The 15037-nt window shown below is 47.6% G+C and overlaps 1 protein-coding gene across 1 annotated transcript in view; it reads left to right on the top strand.

The window, feature by feature from the left end:
* PRMT3 (protein arginine methyltransferase 3) overlaps window positions 1-15037 on the top strand; it is a 251556-nt gene that overhangs the window by 219286 nt on the left and 17233 nt on the right. The window contains exons 14-15 of the mRNA XM_063946376.1: window positions 1460-1510; window positions 1683-1770. Coding sequence (XP_063802446.1) covers window positions 1460-1510; window positions 1683-1770 — 139 coding nt within the window. The remainder of the gene's footprint in view (window positions 1-1459; window positions 1511-1682; window positions 1771-15037) is intronic.

The following is a 15037-nucleotide window of genomic DNA, read 5'->3' as shown; positions in this document are numbered from 1 at the left end:
TCTTAGTATGCGCTGTTTGTAATGTTTAACAAATAACACGCTCTGTAGCCTAATTAGCTCTCGGCTTTAGTTTCAAAATTTACCTTAACCGGATATTTGTCACACACGCAGATGAATGGCCTTTAAAAAAAAAAAAAAGTAAACTCTAGGAAGAATATGGTGTGAGAATAGGTTTCCCAAGCGACGTGGTCATTACTACCGTTTAGGTTGCCTCCACTGCGGAGTGATGGCAGCTGCGTTTAGAATTGCGTTAAATGGTGTAATTCTGCATTACATTTGAAGCCCCCTCCAACTGCTCTGTTGGTTTCTCTCAATGGAATGAAACCAACAATATCTCAGCCTTCCCACGTGTTTTGCTTTTGGAAAAATTTCCATACTCCCCCCTTCTGCAACCAGCAGATGAGTGATTCTCCCACCCCTGAGTGTCACACAATGGCGGATATTCCAACTACAAGAGTCTGTGTCCTTATGCGTATGCTAGACAATTTGTAGCCTGGTTTGTATTTCCTTTACTGGTCCAGCAGGCAGCTAGACACCCGGTTCCGTGATACGAATATTATCATCGGTGGTCATTTAGGGCCCATAGATGCTATAATTTGCAACCAACCAGTTGTAATTAGAATTACATATTGTGCGGGCACGTTGAGGAACATCTTCTAGGCCAGTGTTGGTCACTCATTTTGCAGTTTGGTCACTTGGTTGTTTTTGACCTTTCCATTTATGGATCTGAATAAAACAACAAATTGTATCTTATCTGATGTCATGTGCAATTTCTGTGACATGGCAAATTTATATCAGGTATCGCATAGCTATGCTGGCACAATCTGCCCATCATTTGGCTGGGTGGCATTCTGCGCAACTGGCTATAGAGCCTGCCTGTCATTGGCACGGACTAACGACTTACGTGGGGGGGATATTCAATTAGTGCAGAGTTTTCCGACAGTCTGAAAACCGGCACTAATTCAACCGTTGACTATTCAATCGCGGGCGTTTTCGACAGGTTTTTGCTCCGTTTTCGGCATGCCTTTTCGCTGTTTTCTGTTGTTTTTTTATCGACTTGGCCTGGGCGAAAATGTACCAAAAAACTGTCAACCGCCCACAAATTCGACAAAACATGTGAATCGGTGGCTAATTTGCCGATCCTCATGGTTTTCGCTTGGCCAGAATTTTCGACAGGTCTTTGAATAGGTCGAATGTGAATTCAACCTGCAAACTGACAGAAAGTGAAGTTTTTTTGACAAGTCGAAAAAAACGGCACTAATTGAATACCCCCCTAGGCTGCTTTTATGGAAAATGTCATTCTAGATATCCTTGATATAGTTATCATATTTCGGTTTCAAAACAAAAATGCCAAACACAGAGTGTGATGAATACAAACTTGTGCCATGAATCTCCGTTCTGTTGTTTAATATATGTATGATATATACTTATATATTTATCTTCCTTTTGCCTTTTGTAGGCTGTAGCTGGTTATTTTGACGTGTTATTCGAGAAGGGTTGTCATACACCAGTAAGTACATTCAGGCACCAGTCCAAATTAATTATTGTGTTGTGTTCTGTGCCCTGGGGTGTTTGGGAATGCGGTGTGTTCTGTTGTAAGCATTTAAAGTGCGTGTATTTCATCATGTAATAAAGTAATGTAGCGTGATATTACAAATACTGCTCTCAATCTGTGTCAATAGGTCTCATTCTCCACCGGCCCCACGAGCGCCCAAACCCACTGGAAGCAGACTGTGTTCCTTCTGGAGAGGCCCATTGTGGTTACTGCAGGTAATACTACAGGGATTTACATTTCATGTTGTGGGAAATTCAGAGTGTAATTTAATGTTCTTTGTACACAGCATTCACTGTAACTTACTCCCTGTTTGTTCCCTAAATTGCTGTACGAAATGTGTCATCCTGTTCTTGTCCGTTCCCCAGCCCTCTCTATTTTCCCTCTACTTTCAAGCTGTCCTTCAGAATTTATAGCACAATTAAATCTACTTTATCCCTATGTCTTATTTCTTATCTCTGTTTCCTCACTCCCCCCATTCATGCATTACCATGCAACCCTGTTTTCTTAAATAACTTTCCTCCTACCATTCCCTGCGTCCTTCTCACCCTCCTACCATTCCCTTCCTCCTTCTCACCCTCCTACCATTCCCTTTCTCCTTCTCACCCTCCTACCATTCCCTTTCTCCTTCTCACCCTCCTACCATTCCCTTTCTCCTTCTCACCCTCCTACCATGCCCTTCCTCCTTCCACCCTCCTACCATTCCCTTCTTCCTTCCAACAGTATCTCCCATACGCTTCCTCCTCCTCACCGCACCTCCCATACACTTCCACCTTCCCACTCTCCTTCTCACGCCATTCCTGTTACCCACCCAGGGGGCTGTATAGAGTGGCACTGTGTGCCCCATAGCCAGGGGTAGATCCAGTGGGGGGCGTATAAGCATCTGGGTGTGGATCATTAGATCGACAGTGTCTAGGTCGACAATGTTTAGGTCGACCACTATAGGTCGACAGTCACTAGGTCGACAGGGTCAGAAGGTCGACAAGGTCAGAAGGTCAACATGTTCTAGGTCGACAGGTCAAAAGGTCGACTTGAGTTTTTTATGTTTTTTTGGTGTCATTTTCTCCGTACACTGACCAGGAACCCCAATTAGTGCACTGTGTCCCCTCGCATGGCTCGCTTCGCTCGCCATGCTTCGGGCAAGGTGCCTCGCTCCGCTACCGCTTCGCTCGGCACAGATTACCGTTCCAATCGTAGTCCACGTGGATCGTTAAGTATTAAAAAGTAAAAAAAAAAAAAGGGTTTAAAAAAACAACAACCTCATGTCGACCTTTTGACCTGTCGACCTAGAACATGTCGACCTTCTGACCCTGTCGACCTAGTGAATGTCAACCTGAACATTGTCATTCTTCAGACCGGATCCCAAGCATCTTACCTTGCTCAGGAAAGAAGGTCCCTCCTCTGCGGCTCCATCTTCCAGGTGATTTTCAGAATGATGGCACATGTGCACTAGAGAGCAAAGACTCTGGCACAGTGACAGAGACTTTGCTTCCACTGTGCGTCACCATCTTCAAGAAAATGTCACTGGAAAGATGACACTGCAGAGAAGGAGAAACACTCTTGCTGTCACAAATTAAGTATACGCAACGGGAGGGGATACTGCGGACCTGGGCCCCTCCAAACAAGCCCGAGCCAGGGGAATTAGTACCCACTTCCTCCCTTTTGGTGCCATTCGGCCTCCCTCCCACGCATCTTTCCCCGCTTCCCACTCTCCCACACCACTTCACTTTTAAACGCCCTCACTCCTTCCCACACTACTTCTCATGTCTTCCCTCCCACCATGCCCTTCCTCCTACCATGCCTTTCCTTCTGCCCACCCTATCTCCACCGTACCCTCTCCTTTTAATCCTGTCGTGTGCCCTTTATCTTCCCATTCTCTTTCACACCACCCTTCCTCATTCCCATCTCCTTACCTTACCCTTCTTTCTTCTTACACCCTTCTAACTTCCCATACCCTTCTATCGATATTCCGCCCTCATAAGCTTAATTTTTTCCTTCCATCTCATCCTTTCTCAAGTACCATTCCTCTGTCCCATATCCTTATTCTCTCCCATATCTTCCTTCCTTCTACATCCCTCCTCCCTCCAACCCTACCATCTGTACCCTCCTAACTTCAACTTTATTCCCTCCCTCTCGCACCCTTCCTGCTTTTTCTTTTTTCTTATTTCTCTATCGTCCTAAGTGGATGCTGGGGTTCCTGAAAGGACCATGGGGAATAGCGGCTCCGCAGGAGACAGGGCACAAAAAAGTAAAGCTTTACTAGGTCAGGTGGTGTGCACTGGCTCCTCCCCCCATGACCCTCCTCCAGACTCCAGTTAGATTTTGTGCCCGAACGAGAAGGGTGCAATCTAGGTGGCTCTCCTAAAGAGCTGCTTAGAGAAAGTTTAGTTTAGGTTTTTTTTCTTTACAGTGAGTCCTGCTGGCAACAGGATCACTGCAACGTGGGACTTAGGGGGAAAGTAGTAAACTCACCTGCATGCAGAGTGGATTTGCTGCTTGGCTACTGGACACCATTAGCTCCAGAGGGATCGAACACAGGCCCAGCCGTGGAGTCCGGTCCCGGAGCCGCGCCGCCGACCCCCTTGCAGATGCTGAAGCGTGAAGAGGTCCGGAAACCGGCGGCTGAAGACTCCTCAGTCTTCATAAGGTAGCGCACAGCACTGCAGCTGTGCGCCATTTTCCTCTCAGCACACTTCACTGGGCAGTCACTGAGGGTGCAGAGCGCTGGGGGGGGGCGCTCTGAGAGGCAAATATAAACCTTATACAAGGCTAAAAATACCTCACATATAGCCCATAGGGGCTATATGGAGATATTTAACCCCTGCCTGACTGGAAAAATAGCGGGAGAAGAACCCGCCGAAAAAGGGGCGGGGCCTATCTCCTCAGCACACGGCGCCATTTTCTGTCACAGCTCCGCTGGTCAGAACGGCTCCCAGGTCTCTCCCCTGCACTGCACTACAGAAACAGGGTAAAACAGAGAGGGGGGGCACATTAATGGCTATATATATATATATTAAAGCAGCTATAAGGGAGCACTTAATATAAGGATATCCCTTGTATATATAGCGCTTTGTGGTGTGTGCTGGCAGACTCTCCCTCTGTCTCCCCAAAAGGGCTAGTGGGTCCTGTCTTCATTAGAGCATTCCCTGTGAGTTTGCGGTGTGTGTCGGTACGTGGTGTCGACATGTATGAGGACGATATTGGTGTGGAGGCGGAGCAATTGCCAAATATGCAGATGTCACCCCCCAGGGGGTCGACACCAGAATGGATGCCTTTATTTGTGGAATTACGTGATGGTTTATCTTCCCTTAAACAGTCAGTTGAGGACATGAGGCGGCCGGACAATCAATTAATGCCTGTCCAGGCGCCTCAAACACCGTCAGGGGCTGTAAAACGCCCTTTGCCTCAGTCGGTCGACACAGACCCAGACACGGGCACTGATTCCAGTGACGACGGTAGAAATTCAAACGTATTTTCCAGTAGGGCCACACGTTATATGATTTTGGCAATGAAGGAGACGTTACATTTAGCTGATACTACAGATACCGTAAAACAGGGTATTATGTATGGTGTGAAAAAACTACAAACAGTTTTTCCTGAATCAGAAGAATTAAATGACGTGTGTGATGAAGCGTGGGTTGCTCCTGATAAAAAGTTGATAATTTCAAAAAAGTTATTGGCATTATACCCTTTCCCGCCAGAGGTTAGGGCGCGCTGGGAAACACCCCCTAAGGTGGACAAGGCGCTCACACGCTTATCCAAACAAGTGGCGTTACCCTCTCCTGAGACGGCCGCACTTAAGGATCCATCAGATAGAAAGATGGAAGTTATTCAAAAGAATATATACACACATGCAGGTGTTATACTACGACCAGCTATAGCAACTGCCTGGATGTGCAGTGCTGGAGTAGTTTGGTCAGAATCCCTGATTGAAAATATTGATACCCTAGATAGGGACAATGTTTTACTGTCGTTAGAACAAATAAAGGATGCATTTATCTATATGCGTGATGCACAGAGGGATATTTGCACACTGGCATCTCGGGTGAGTGCTATGTCCATTTCAGCCAGAAGAGCCTTATGGACACGACAGTGGACAGGCGATGCGGATTCAAAACGTCACATGGAGGTTTTGCCGTATAAAGGGGAGGAGTTATTTGGAGTTGGTCTATCAGACTTGGTGGCCACGGCTACTGCCGGGAAATCCACTTTTTTACCTCAAGTCACTCCCCAACAGAGAAAGGCACCGACCTTTCAACCGCAGCCTTTTCGCTCCTACAAAAATAAGAGAGCAAAGGGCTTGTCGTACCTGCCACGAGGCAGAGGAAGAGGGAAGAGACACCAACAGGCAGCTCCTTCCCAGGAACAGAAGCCCTCCCCGGCTCCTGCAAAAACCTCAGCATGACGCTGGGGCCTCTCAAGCGGACTCGGGGACAGTGGGGGGCCGTCTCAAAAATTACAGCGCGCAGTGGGCTCACTCGCAGGTAGACCCCTGGATCCTGCAGATAATATCTCAGGGGTACAGGTTGGAATTAGAGACGGATCCTCCTCATCGTTTCCTGAAGTCTGCCTTACCAACCGTCTCTTCCGAAAGGGAGAGGGTGTTGGAAGCCATTCACAAGCTGTACGCTCAGCAGGTGATAGTCAAAGTACCCCTATTACAACAAGGAAAGGGGTATTATTCCACTCTATTTGTGGTACCGAAGCCGGATGGCTCGGTAAGGCCTATTCTAAATCTGAAGTCCTTGAACCTCTACATAAAAAAGTTCAAGTTCAAGATGGAGTCACTCAGAGCAGTGATAGCGAACCTGGAAGAAGGGGACTTTATGGTATCCTTGGACATCAAGGATGCGTATCTACACGTTCCGATTTACCCCGCACACCAGGGGTACCTCAGGTTCATTGTTCAAAACTGTCACTATCAGTTTCAGACGCTGCCGTTCGGATTGTCCACGGCGCCTCGGGTCTTTACCAAGGTAATGGCCGAGATGATGATTCTTCTTCGAAGAAAAGGCGTATTAGTTATCCCATACTTGGACGATCTCCTAATAAGGGCAAGGTCCAGAGAACAGCTGGAGACAGCTTTAGCACTATCTCAAGAGGTGCTAAGACAACACGGGTGGATTCTGAATATTCCAAAATCCCATTTAATCCCGACAACTCGTCTGCTGTTCCTAGGAATGATTCTGGACACGGTTCAGAAAAAGGTTTTCCTTCCAGAGGAAAAAGCCAAGGAGTTATCCGATCTGGTCAGGAACCTCCTAAAACCAGGAAAAGTGTCAGTACATCAATGCACAAGAGTCCTGGGAAAAATGGTGGCTTCTTACGAAGCAATTCCATTCGGCAGATTCCATGCAAGAATATTCCAAAGGGATCTGTTGGACAAATGGTCAGGGTCGCATCTGCAGATGCACCTGCGAATAACCCTGTCACCAAAGACAAGGGTGTCACTTCTGTGGTGGTTGCAGAAGGCTCACCTATTAGAAGGCCGCAGATTCGGCATTCAGGATTGGATCCTGGTGACCACGGACGCCAGCCTGAGAGGCTGGGGAGCAGTCACACAAGGAAGAAACTTCCAGGGAGTATGGACGAGTCTGGAAAAGTCTCTTCACATAAACATTCTGGAACTAAGAGCAATCTACAATGCTCTAAGCCAGGCGGAACTTCTCCTGCAAGGAAAGCCGGTGTTGATTCAGTCGGACAACATCACGGCGGTCGCCCATGTAAACAGGCAGGGCGGCACAAGAAGCAGGAGTGCAATGGCAGAAGCTGCCAAGATTCTTCGCTGGGCGGAGAATCACGTGATAGCACTGTCAGCAGTGTTCATCCCGGGCGTGGACAACTGGGAAGCAGACTTCCTCAGCAGACACGATCTTCATCCGGGAGAGTGGGGTCTACATCCAGAAGTCTTCAACATGTTAATAGACCGTTGGGAAAGACCAATTGTAGACATGATGGCGTCTCGCCTCAACAAGAAACTGGACAAATATTGCGCCAGGTCAAGAGATCCACAGGCAATAGCTGTGGACGCACTGGTAACTCCTTGGGTGTACCAGTCAGTGTATGTGTTTCCTCCTCTGCCGCTCATACCAAAGGTATTGAAGATCATACGGCAAAGAAGAGTAAGAACAATACTAGTGGTTCCGGATTGGCCGAGAAGGACTTGGTATCCGGAACTTCAAGAGATGCTCACGGACGAACCGTGGCCTCTACCTCTGAGAAGGGACCTGCTACAGCAGGGTCCCTGTCTTTTTCAAGACTTACCGCGGCTGCGTTTGACGGCATGGCGGTTGAACGCCAGATCCTAAAAGGGAAAGGCATTCCAGAAGAAGTCATTCCTACCTTGATTAAGGCACGGAAGGAAGTCACCGTGAAACATTATCACCGCATTTGGCGAAAATATGTAGCGTGGTGCGAGGATCGGAGGGTTCCGACGGAGGAATTCCAACTGGGTCGTTTCCTACATTTCCTGCAATCAGGATTATCTATGGGTCTCAAATTGGGATCCATTAAGGTTCAAATTTCGGCCCTGTCAATATTCTTCCAAAAAGAATTGGCCTCTGTCCCTGAGGTCCAGACTTTTGTCAAGGGAGTACTGCATATACAGCCTCCTGTGGTGCCTCCGGTGGCACCGTGGGATCTAAATGTAGTTTTAGATTTCCTCAAATCCCATTGGTTTGAACCATTGAAAAAGGTGGATTTTAAATATCTCACATTGAAAGTGACTATGTTACTAGCCCTGGCCTCTGCCAGGAGAGTATCTGAATTGGCGGCTTTATCTTATAAAAGTCCTTATCTAATCTTCCATTCGGATAGGGCAGAACTGCGGACTCGTCCGCATTTTCTCCCTAAAGTGGTATCAGCATTTCATCTGAACCAACCTATTGTGGTGCCTGCGGCCACTAGCGACTTGGAGGACTCCAAGTTGTTGGACGTTGTCAGAGCCTTAAAAATATACATTGCAAGGACGGCTGGAGTCAGAAAATCTGACTCGCTGTTTATATTGTATGCACCCAACAAGTTGGGCGCACCTGCTTCTAAGCAGTCGATTGCTCGTTGGATTTGTAACACAATTCAACTTGCACATTCTGTGGCAGGCCTGCCACAGCCTAAAACTGTAAAAGCCCACTCCACAAGGAAGGTGGGCTCATCTTGGGCGGCTGCCCGAGGGGTCTCGGCATTACAACTCTGCCGAGCAGCTACGTGGTCGGGGGAGAACACGTTTGTAAAATTTTACAAATTTGATACCCTGGCAAAGGAGGACCTGGAGTTCTCTCATTCGGTGCTGCAGAGTCATCCGCACTCTCCCGCCCGTTTGGGAGCTTTGGTATAATCCCCATGGTCCTTTCAGGAACCCCAGCATCCACTTAGGACGATAGAGAAAATAAGAATTTACTTACCGATAATTCTATTTCTCGGAGTCCGTAGTGGATGCTGGGCGCCCATCCCAAGTGCGGATTATCTGCAATACTTGTACATAGTTATTGTTAACTAATTCGGGTTATTGTTAAGGAGCCATCTTTAAGAGGCCCTTTCTGTTGTCATACTGTTAACTGGGTTTAGATCACAAGTTGTACGGTGTGATTGGTGTGGCTGGTATGAGTCTTACCCGGGATTCAAAATGCCTCCCTTATTGTGTATGCTCGTCCGGGCACAGTACCTAACTGGAGTCTGGAGGAGGGTCATGGGGGGAGGAGCCAGTGCACACCACCTGACCTAGTAAAGCTTTACTTTTTTGTGCCCTGTCTCCTGCGGAGCCGCTATTCCCCATGGTCCTTTCAGGAACCCCAGCATCCACTACGGACTCCGAGAAATAGAATTATCGGTAAGTAAATTCTTATTTTACCTGCCCCATACCTTCCACGATGCCACCTCATCTTCTTCTTTCTTGCCATCTCCCTCTTCTCCTTCCCAGCCTCCTCCCTCTTCTCCTTCCCAGCCTCCTCCCTCTTCTCCTTCCCAGCCTCCTCCCTCTTCTCCTTCGTCTCCCTCTTCTCCTTCCCTGCCTCCTCCCTCTTCTCCTTCCCTGCCTCCTCCCTCTTCTCCTTCCCTGCCTCCTCCCTCTTGTCCTTCTCAGCCTCCTCCCTCTTCTCCTGCCCAGCCTCCTCCCTCTTCTTCTGCCCAGCCTCCTCCCTCTTCTTCTGCCCAGCCTCCTCCCTCTTCTCCTGCCCAGCCTACTCCCTCTTCTCCTTCCTGCCATCTCCCTCTTCTTACTGTACTTCCTAATCTTCCTTTCTCTTCACCATCCCTGTCCTTCCTTTTCTCCAACCCTGCCCCCACTAATCTTCTCCATCTCTGCCACTACTCCCTATACCGTGACATGGTACAACGTTGCCCATTGCTGGAACTACTCACCCTCTGTACATGGGGAAGCAGGATGATGAGAGTCAGATGCCGACTAAGGCAGCACCTTGTGCCTTTCTATGTTGCTGTAAACGTATGCTGTCGGGGCAGCAACCATGCTGCCCCCTTGTCCTTGTGCCTTGGGGTGTTTATCGCTCGCACAGCCCTCGGCATGGTCAGCTGGCCACCCACCTCCATCGCTTCCACCACTCTCCTTCTCCACCCCACCCTTTCTTTCTTTCTTTCTCCCTTCCATCTTCTCTTCTCCCTCCTGAGCCATCCTCTACTTTCCCTCACAGGCACTCCTCTCCCCGTCATCTACTCTTTCTTCTCTCTTCTCATCCCCTTTACCCCTCTTCTTCCTTTTCACTCCTGCCTCAATATCTTCTCTTTTATGCTCCCTCCTTCCTACTCCCAATCCCCCCCATTCTCTTCCTTCAGACTGTTCACTCCTTTCTCAAAAACATTTGTTACCCCTGTGACTAAATTCTCTCTCCCCCCCCCCCTTCCCCTTCTCTCTCTCTCTCTCTCTTTCTCTCTCTCTTTCTCTCTCTCTCTCTCTCTCTCTCTCTCTCTCTCCTACCATGACATTTTAGTTTTATTCCCTTTTGTTCTCACCCCCCCTCTCCCACCCCGTCATCATCACTGGTTCCAGGAACATAAGCCCAGCTTGTCTCTTTTCATCAGTCTGACTGTCCCTCTTTAGGATGCCTGAAAATGCTTGCCCTGTATATTACACTATGGGGGTGCTCAGTCTTAAGTAAAGTGCTTCTGTCGAGTCTGCCTGTCACAGTGAGAGAGGAGTGATGTGATGTAGAAGTTTATGGAGTATGCCAGGGGAAGCGTAATGTGATCATTCCACACGCCGATTCCGCAATGCAGTGGTAAAGCTGGGTACAGACTGCCCCCGTCTCTCCTTCATTCTATAGATCATATCAGTCTGCAGGCAAATACACGTCCTGAATTCTCACACTTCTCCTCTAACAAATAACCCTACTGCAAATACACTTTATCATCTGAGCGTGCTGAGTTTTACCCCAGCCTTAGAAGACACCTAAACCTAAAATACAGTCTAACAGCTTCCAGCCAGGTCATAATCACATGTGTAATGTCCTATATGTCAGCCTGAAAACTTTGATTGTGCAGACCATACTTCCTGTCTGCACGCAGCCTCAGTGGCCTATGGAAATGCACAGTTGCGATCAAAGCTTAGTCCTGTCATTGGATGGAAACTTTAATGTAGTTTTAGCAATATAATTTTTTTGGTTTTGAAGATCAGAGGTACGAACCTTTAAATGGGAAATGAGCATGCAGTGTGCTCTGACGCAGGGAAGGCTGTATGGAAATTTACACACAGTGACTGCTCTTGAGATGGATTCATGTTGTTCCAAGAGCGCATGCGTAAATTGCATCCAAATTAAAGGCATATTCTTCGTACACAATATAGTACTTTAATGATATGTTACATACATCAGTCAGTGCATATCTAGGCAGTATTAGTAAGTAATGAGCCGTTTCATGTTTACGTATATTACACTCAAACTACATCTAGGTTAAATGTAAAAATATAATTCGATTAGGCTATAAATGCAAACGTGTCATACACAGTAGCCTTCTATTGCTCAGCACTCCTTATTGATAGTTATGCGGCGCACACATATTCCACAGTGCAGTACAGAGAATGTCAGTCACATCAGTCCCCGCCCATGGTCTGTTTTCCAGCATTTGGGAGCAAACTGCTGACAGCGTCACTATTGACAGAGCACAATATACCCCAGTACTGTCAGTCTGTCCCGTCAGGTCCTCAATATACTGGGCACTTACATAGGCGGTCGTATGGCTCTGGCAGAGTTGGTTGCCAGGGCTCAGGCTATTTGGCACATTTCGGCTGTGGATCACTGTAGGAATTATTGCCTGAATTGCAGACTTGGCTGGTGCCGCCCGTACTTTACGTGGAGCCTGACACCTGGGGAGGTGCCGGCAGGTCCTTACACAGGCTGCTTACAGTATGTCAGGGGTGAGATGCTGGTTGGTAATTTATGATCAGTTTTCAGGAAGGGGGAAATCAGAGTTCTTATCTAATACCGTGTACAAGAATAGCTTTCCCTGATACTCATTAGATGACCGTGCACTAAGAAGCAAAATGGAATCGTTTAAGGATCACTGAGCAAAAGCCAATCCAAGGTCTTGGATGATATATGTGGATGATCCCACTCCTGCAATGAAACACCTTTCTCATTCTAAACAGACCTTTCATAGCTGCAGCCTTTGAGCTCTGTTCCTGGCATTAGAAATGTGTGATTCTCTGTGCCCCAGCTCAGGTTTATATTTACATTAAAGAAGAACGTTGTCAGATCCGTATGAAGTCAACCAGGCGGAAATATGAGGCCCCTGATAAATTGTCAGTGTTGGGTCCTGCTACGTGCCGTATTTTCTGCCATGTCACCCTTCTCCTTGCATTGTCTGACACCCGTGCCCGTCGTTACAGTGAACAAGTGATGGCTTGTCGTCAGTGGGCACGGGTGTCGGGCGACGCTAGGAGAAGGGGGAGATCGCAGGAAGTACGTGAATGCACAATATACTAATACCATAGACGCTCTATAGGGGGCAAGACTAGGACACTCCTTTACCCTGTCAGAGGGGTACATTTACTAAGGTGAGAGGTTGTTTTTTTAGAACTGGTGAAGTTGCCCATAGCAACCAGTCAGATTTTATTATCTTCTAGAAGCAGCGAGATAAATGATAAGAAGAATCTGATTGGTTGCTATAAGCAACAACAGCAGTTTTTGAAAAAAAAAACACCGTAGTAAATTTACCCCAGAGTATCTGTCCCGAGCAGCAGCAGTGCACAAATAAATGAAAAAGGATACAGAAGCCTTCGTAGCAATCCCCCATCAAAGCGTCATTCACCAGGGCCTAGCGTCTTGTGAGTTCACTATACATGTACAGTATATTTATGTATACATGAATATTTTTTTTTTTAAATTCAATAATTTTTTTATTGAGATTTTACATTTTGTAGAAACAGAAATACAAAACAAATTAGAAATGCTGTAGCATGTGCAAGTATTCGTGGCAAAATCTAGAATATACATCAAAAAGCTGCAGATCAAGATGACACATGGCATACGATTCAGCATAAGTAGATTGACTCCCCACACCATAGTATACAGAGGCCCACAGGCGCCATGTGGGCCCACACAATTTATCCACAGAATAAAATGGGGAGTATCTAGTCCCTACACATGTCACCGTGAAGACACATCATCGTTAAGAATAATCCAATAGGATATAAAACGTCTGCCAAACAGCCACCAAAAGAAAAGAAAACCCACAAAACAAACCACCCCTATAACCCCCCACCCTGTATAGCCTACCCCCAACTCAGGTATACTTAGATCCCTAAATCCCCATCCCCCTCTCTAACTACACTAAATAGCAAACCCCCCCCCCATACAAAACTAATAGGAGCAATAAACTAATGACCTTAAGCTAGGCTAAATCCGGCTCTCCCGCTGAAGAACATAACTATCCTCCCGCGTAGCGTGCTGAGCAGTATATAAACGTATACATAGCATAGCTAGGAGGAGATTCAACCATATCAGAGACCCAACCCTCCCGCTACACATAAAACATCACTATAGCACAGTCGTATGGAGAAACAAAAAAAACAACAATTTAAAATAAAATAAAAATAAAATACAAGGAGATGGAAACCATCCCCACCAGCAAAGCTTAGCCGACAATGGTGACACAGTGTTACATTAGTCCGGCCAAGGCTCAGCACTATAATAGGATATGCCGAAAAAGAAAAACCTGGTCCAGCACAGATAACAATCAGTAGGGGAATGTCCAGAGAATGCAAAAGTCAAATCCCCCAGATCTGGTGCGAACCAAAGAGATATAGGATGGATTTTCGGAGAGGGCACCGTTAGCTCCATCCAGCCATAGTATGTCACGCTACACGGTGTCCGCATAGCAGCAGGAGAGACAACCCCAACAACTGCAAAGGACACAGCACAGTCGAGGCAGTCAGAAGGTAGACAACAGAGGATATTAGGAGCAATTCCAACTGAGGATGACAGAAAATCCAAACGGGTTTTTGGCTGGACTGCAGGAGAGTCCGGGCATACAGGGATTAGATCAGCATCCTGTACATTAGTATCCACAGTGTCGGAATAGGAGACAGCCGGAGAATATTTAGATGCAGGAAGCGCAGTGAAGGCAACCATGGAGCTGGGGGATACATCCACCATTTTGGTAAGCTGAATAACAAGTCTCTCTGTAGTGGCATAAATAGCCTGGAGTATGTGACGCAAAGAGCCAGCCATCGTAAAGGTACGTGGACGCCAAGACAGGAGAGTGGGCACAATAGCCAAATCCGAGCACCAGCTGGAATGGCCACAAATGGTACAGACTGCAGGAATCTCAGGGTATCAGGTATAACCCTCCAGGGGCAAAATGGCGGCGGCCAGCACGCCACCAAGTCACATCCAGCAAGGAACCCGGATAAAGCAGCCAGCTAGTAGCAGCAGACCCGCTAAACAGGGGCAAATAAACAGGCAGCCGGCGTCACCCTCACCATCAGAATGTGCAGAGCAGGAGTGAAATCCAGGGGGCCGTCAGAGGAGAAGTAAGCAGCAAAATGGCGGCCGTCGGCGTCACACACCCCCGCAGGCACCAGGAGCGAGACAAACAGCAGAAGACACACGGAGGATCCCCGGAGACACAGCCGAAGAATCGGAGATAGTAACAGGTGAGTATCGCACACTGCACTGCAGCCGCTGGAACCAGAAGCAGAGGCAACGGGACTCTGTGCTGAGGCCGGGCCGTCCGTCCGATTTCCAAGATGCACCCGTGGAGATCCCGAGATTTCGACACTCCAAGGAGCTCCGCAGCAGCGGGAGAGGGTCCAGCAGAAACATAAGGTGTTTGGGGGGAGAAAACAGCTTCTAGCAGGATATTTTCAGGATATCAGCGGGAGAGCCGGAAAAATGCTGCCTGTCCCCAGCTACTCCAGGCCACGCCCCCCGTATACATGAATATTTAGCGCCATCAGTTACGCAGTGCTACACGGGGAGTATTTAGCGCCATCAGTTATGCAGTGCTGTACGGGGAGTAGTTAGCGACATCAGTTACGCA

This window comes from Pseudophryne corroboree, chromosome 11 (assembly GCF_028390025.1).
Source record: "Pseudophryne corroboree isolate aPseCor3 chromosome 11, aPseCor3.hap2, whole genome shotgun sequence".
NCBI lineage: Eukaryota > Metazoa > Chordata > Amphibia > Anura > Myobatrachidae > Pseudophryne > Pseudophryne corroboree.
Note: the sequence above shows the minus strand (reverse complement) of the source record. Positions and strands in the feature narration are given on the sequence as shown.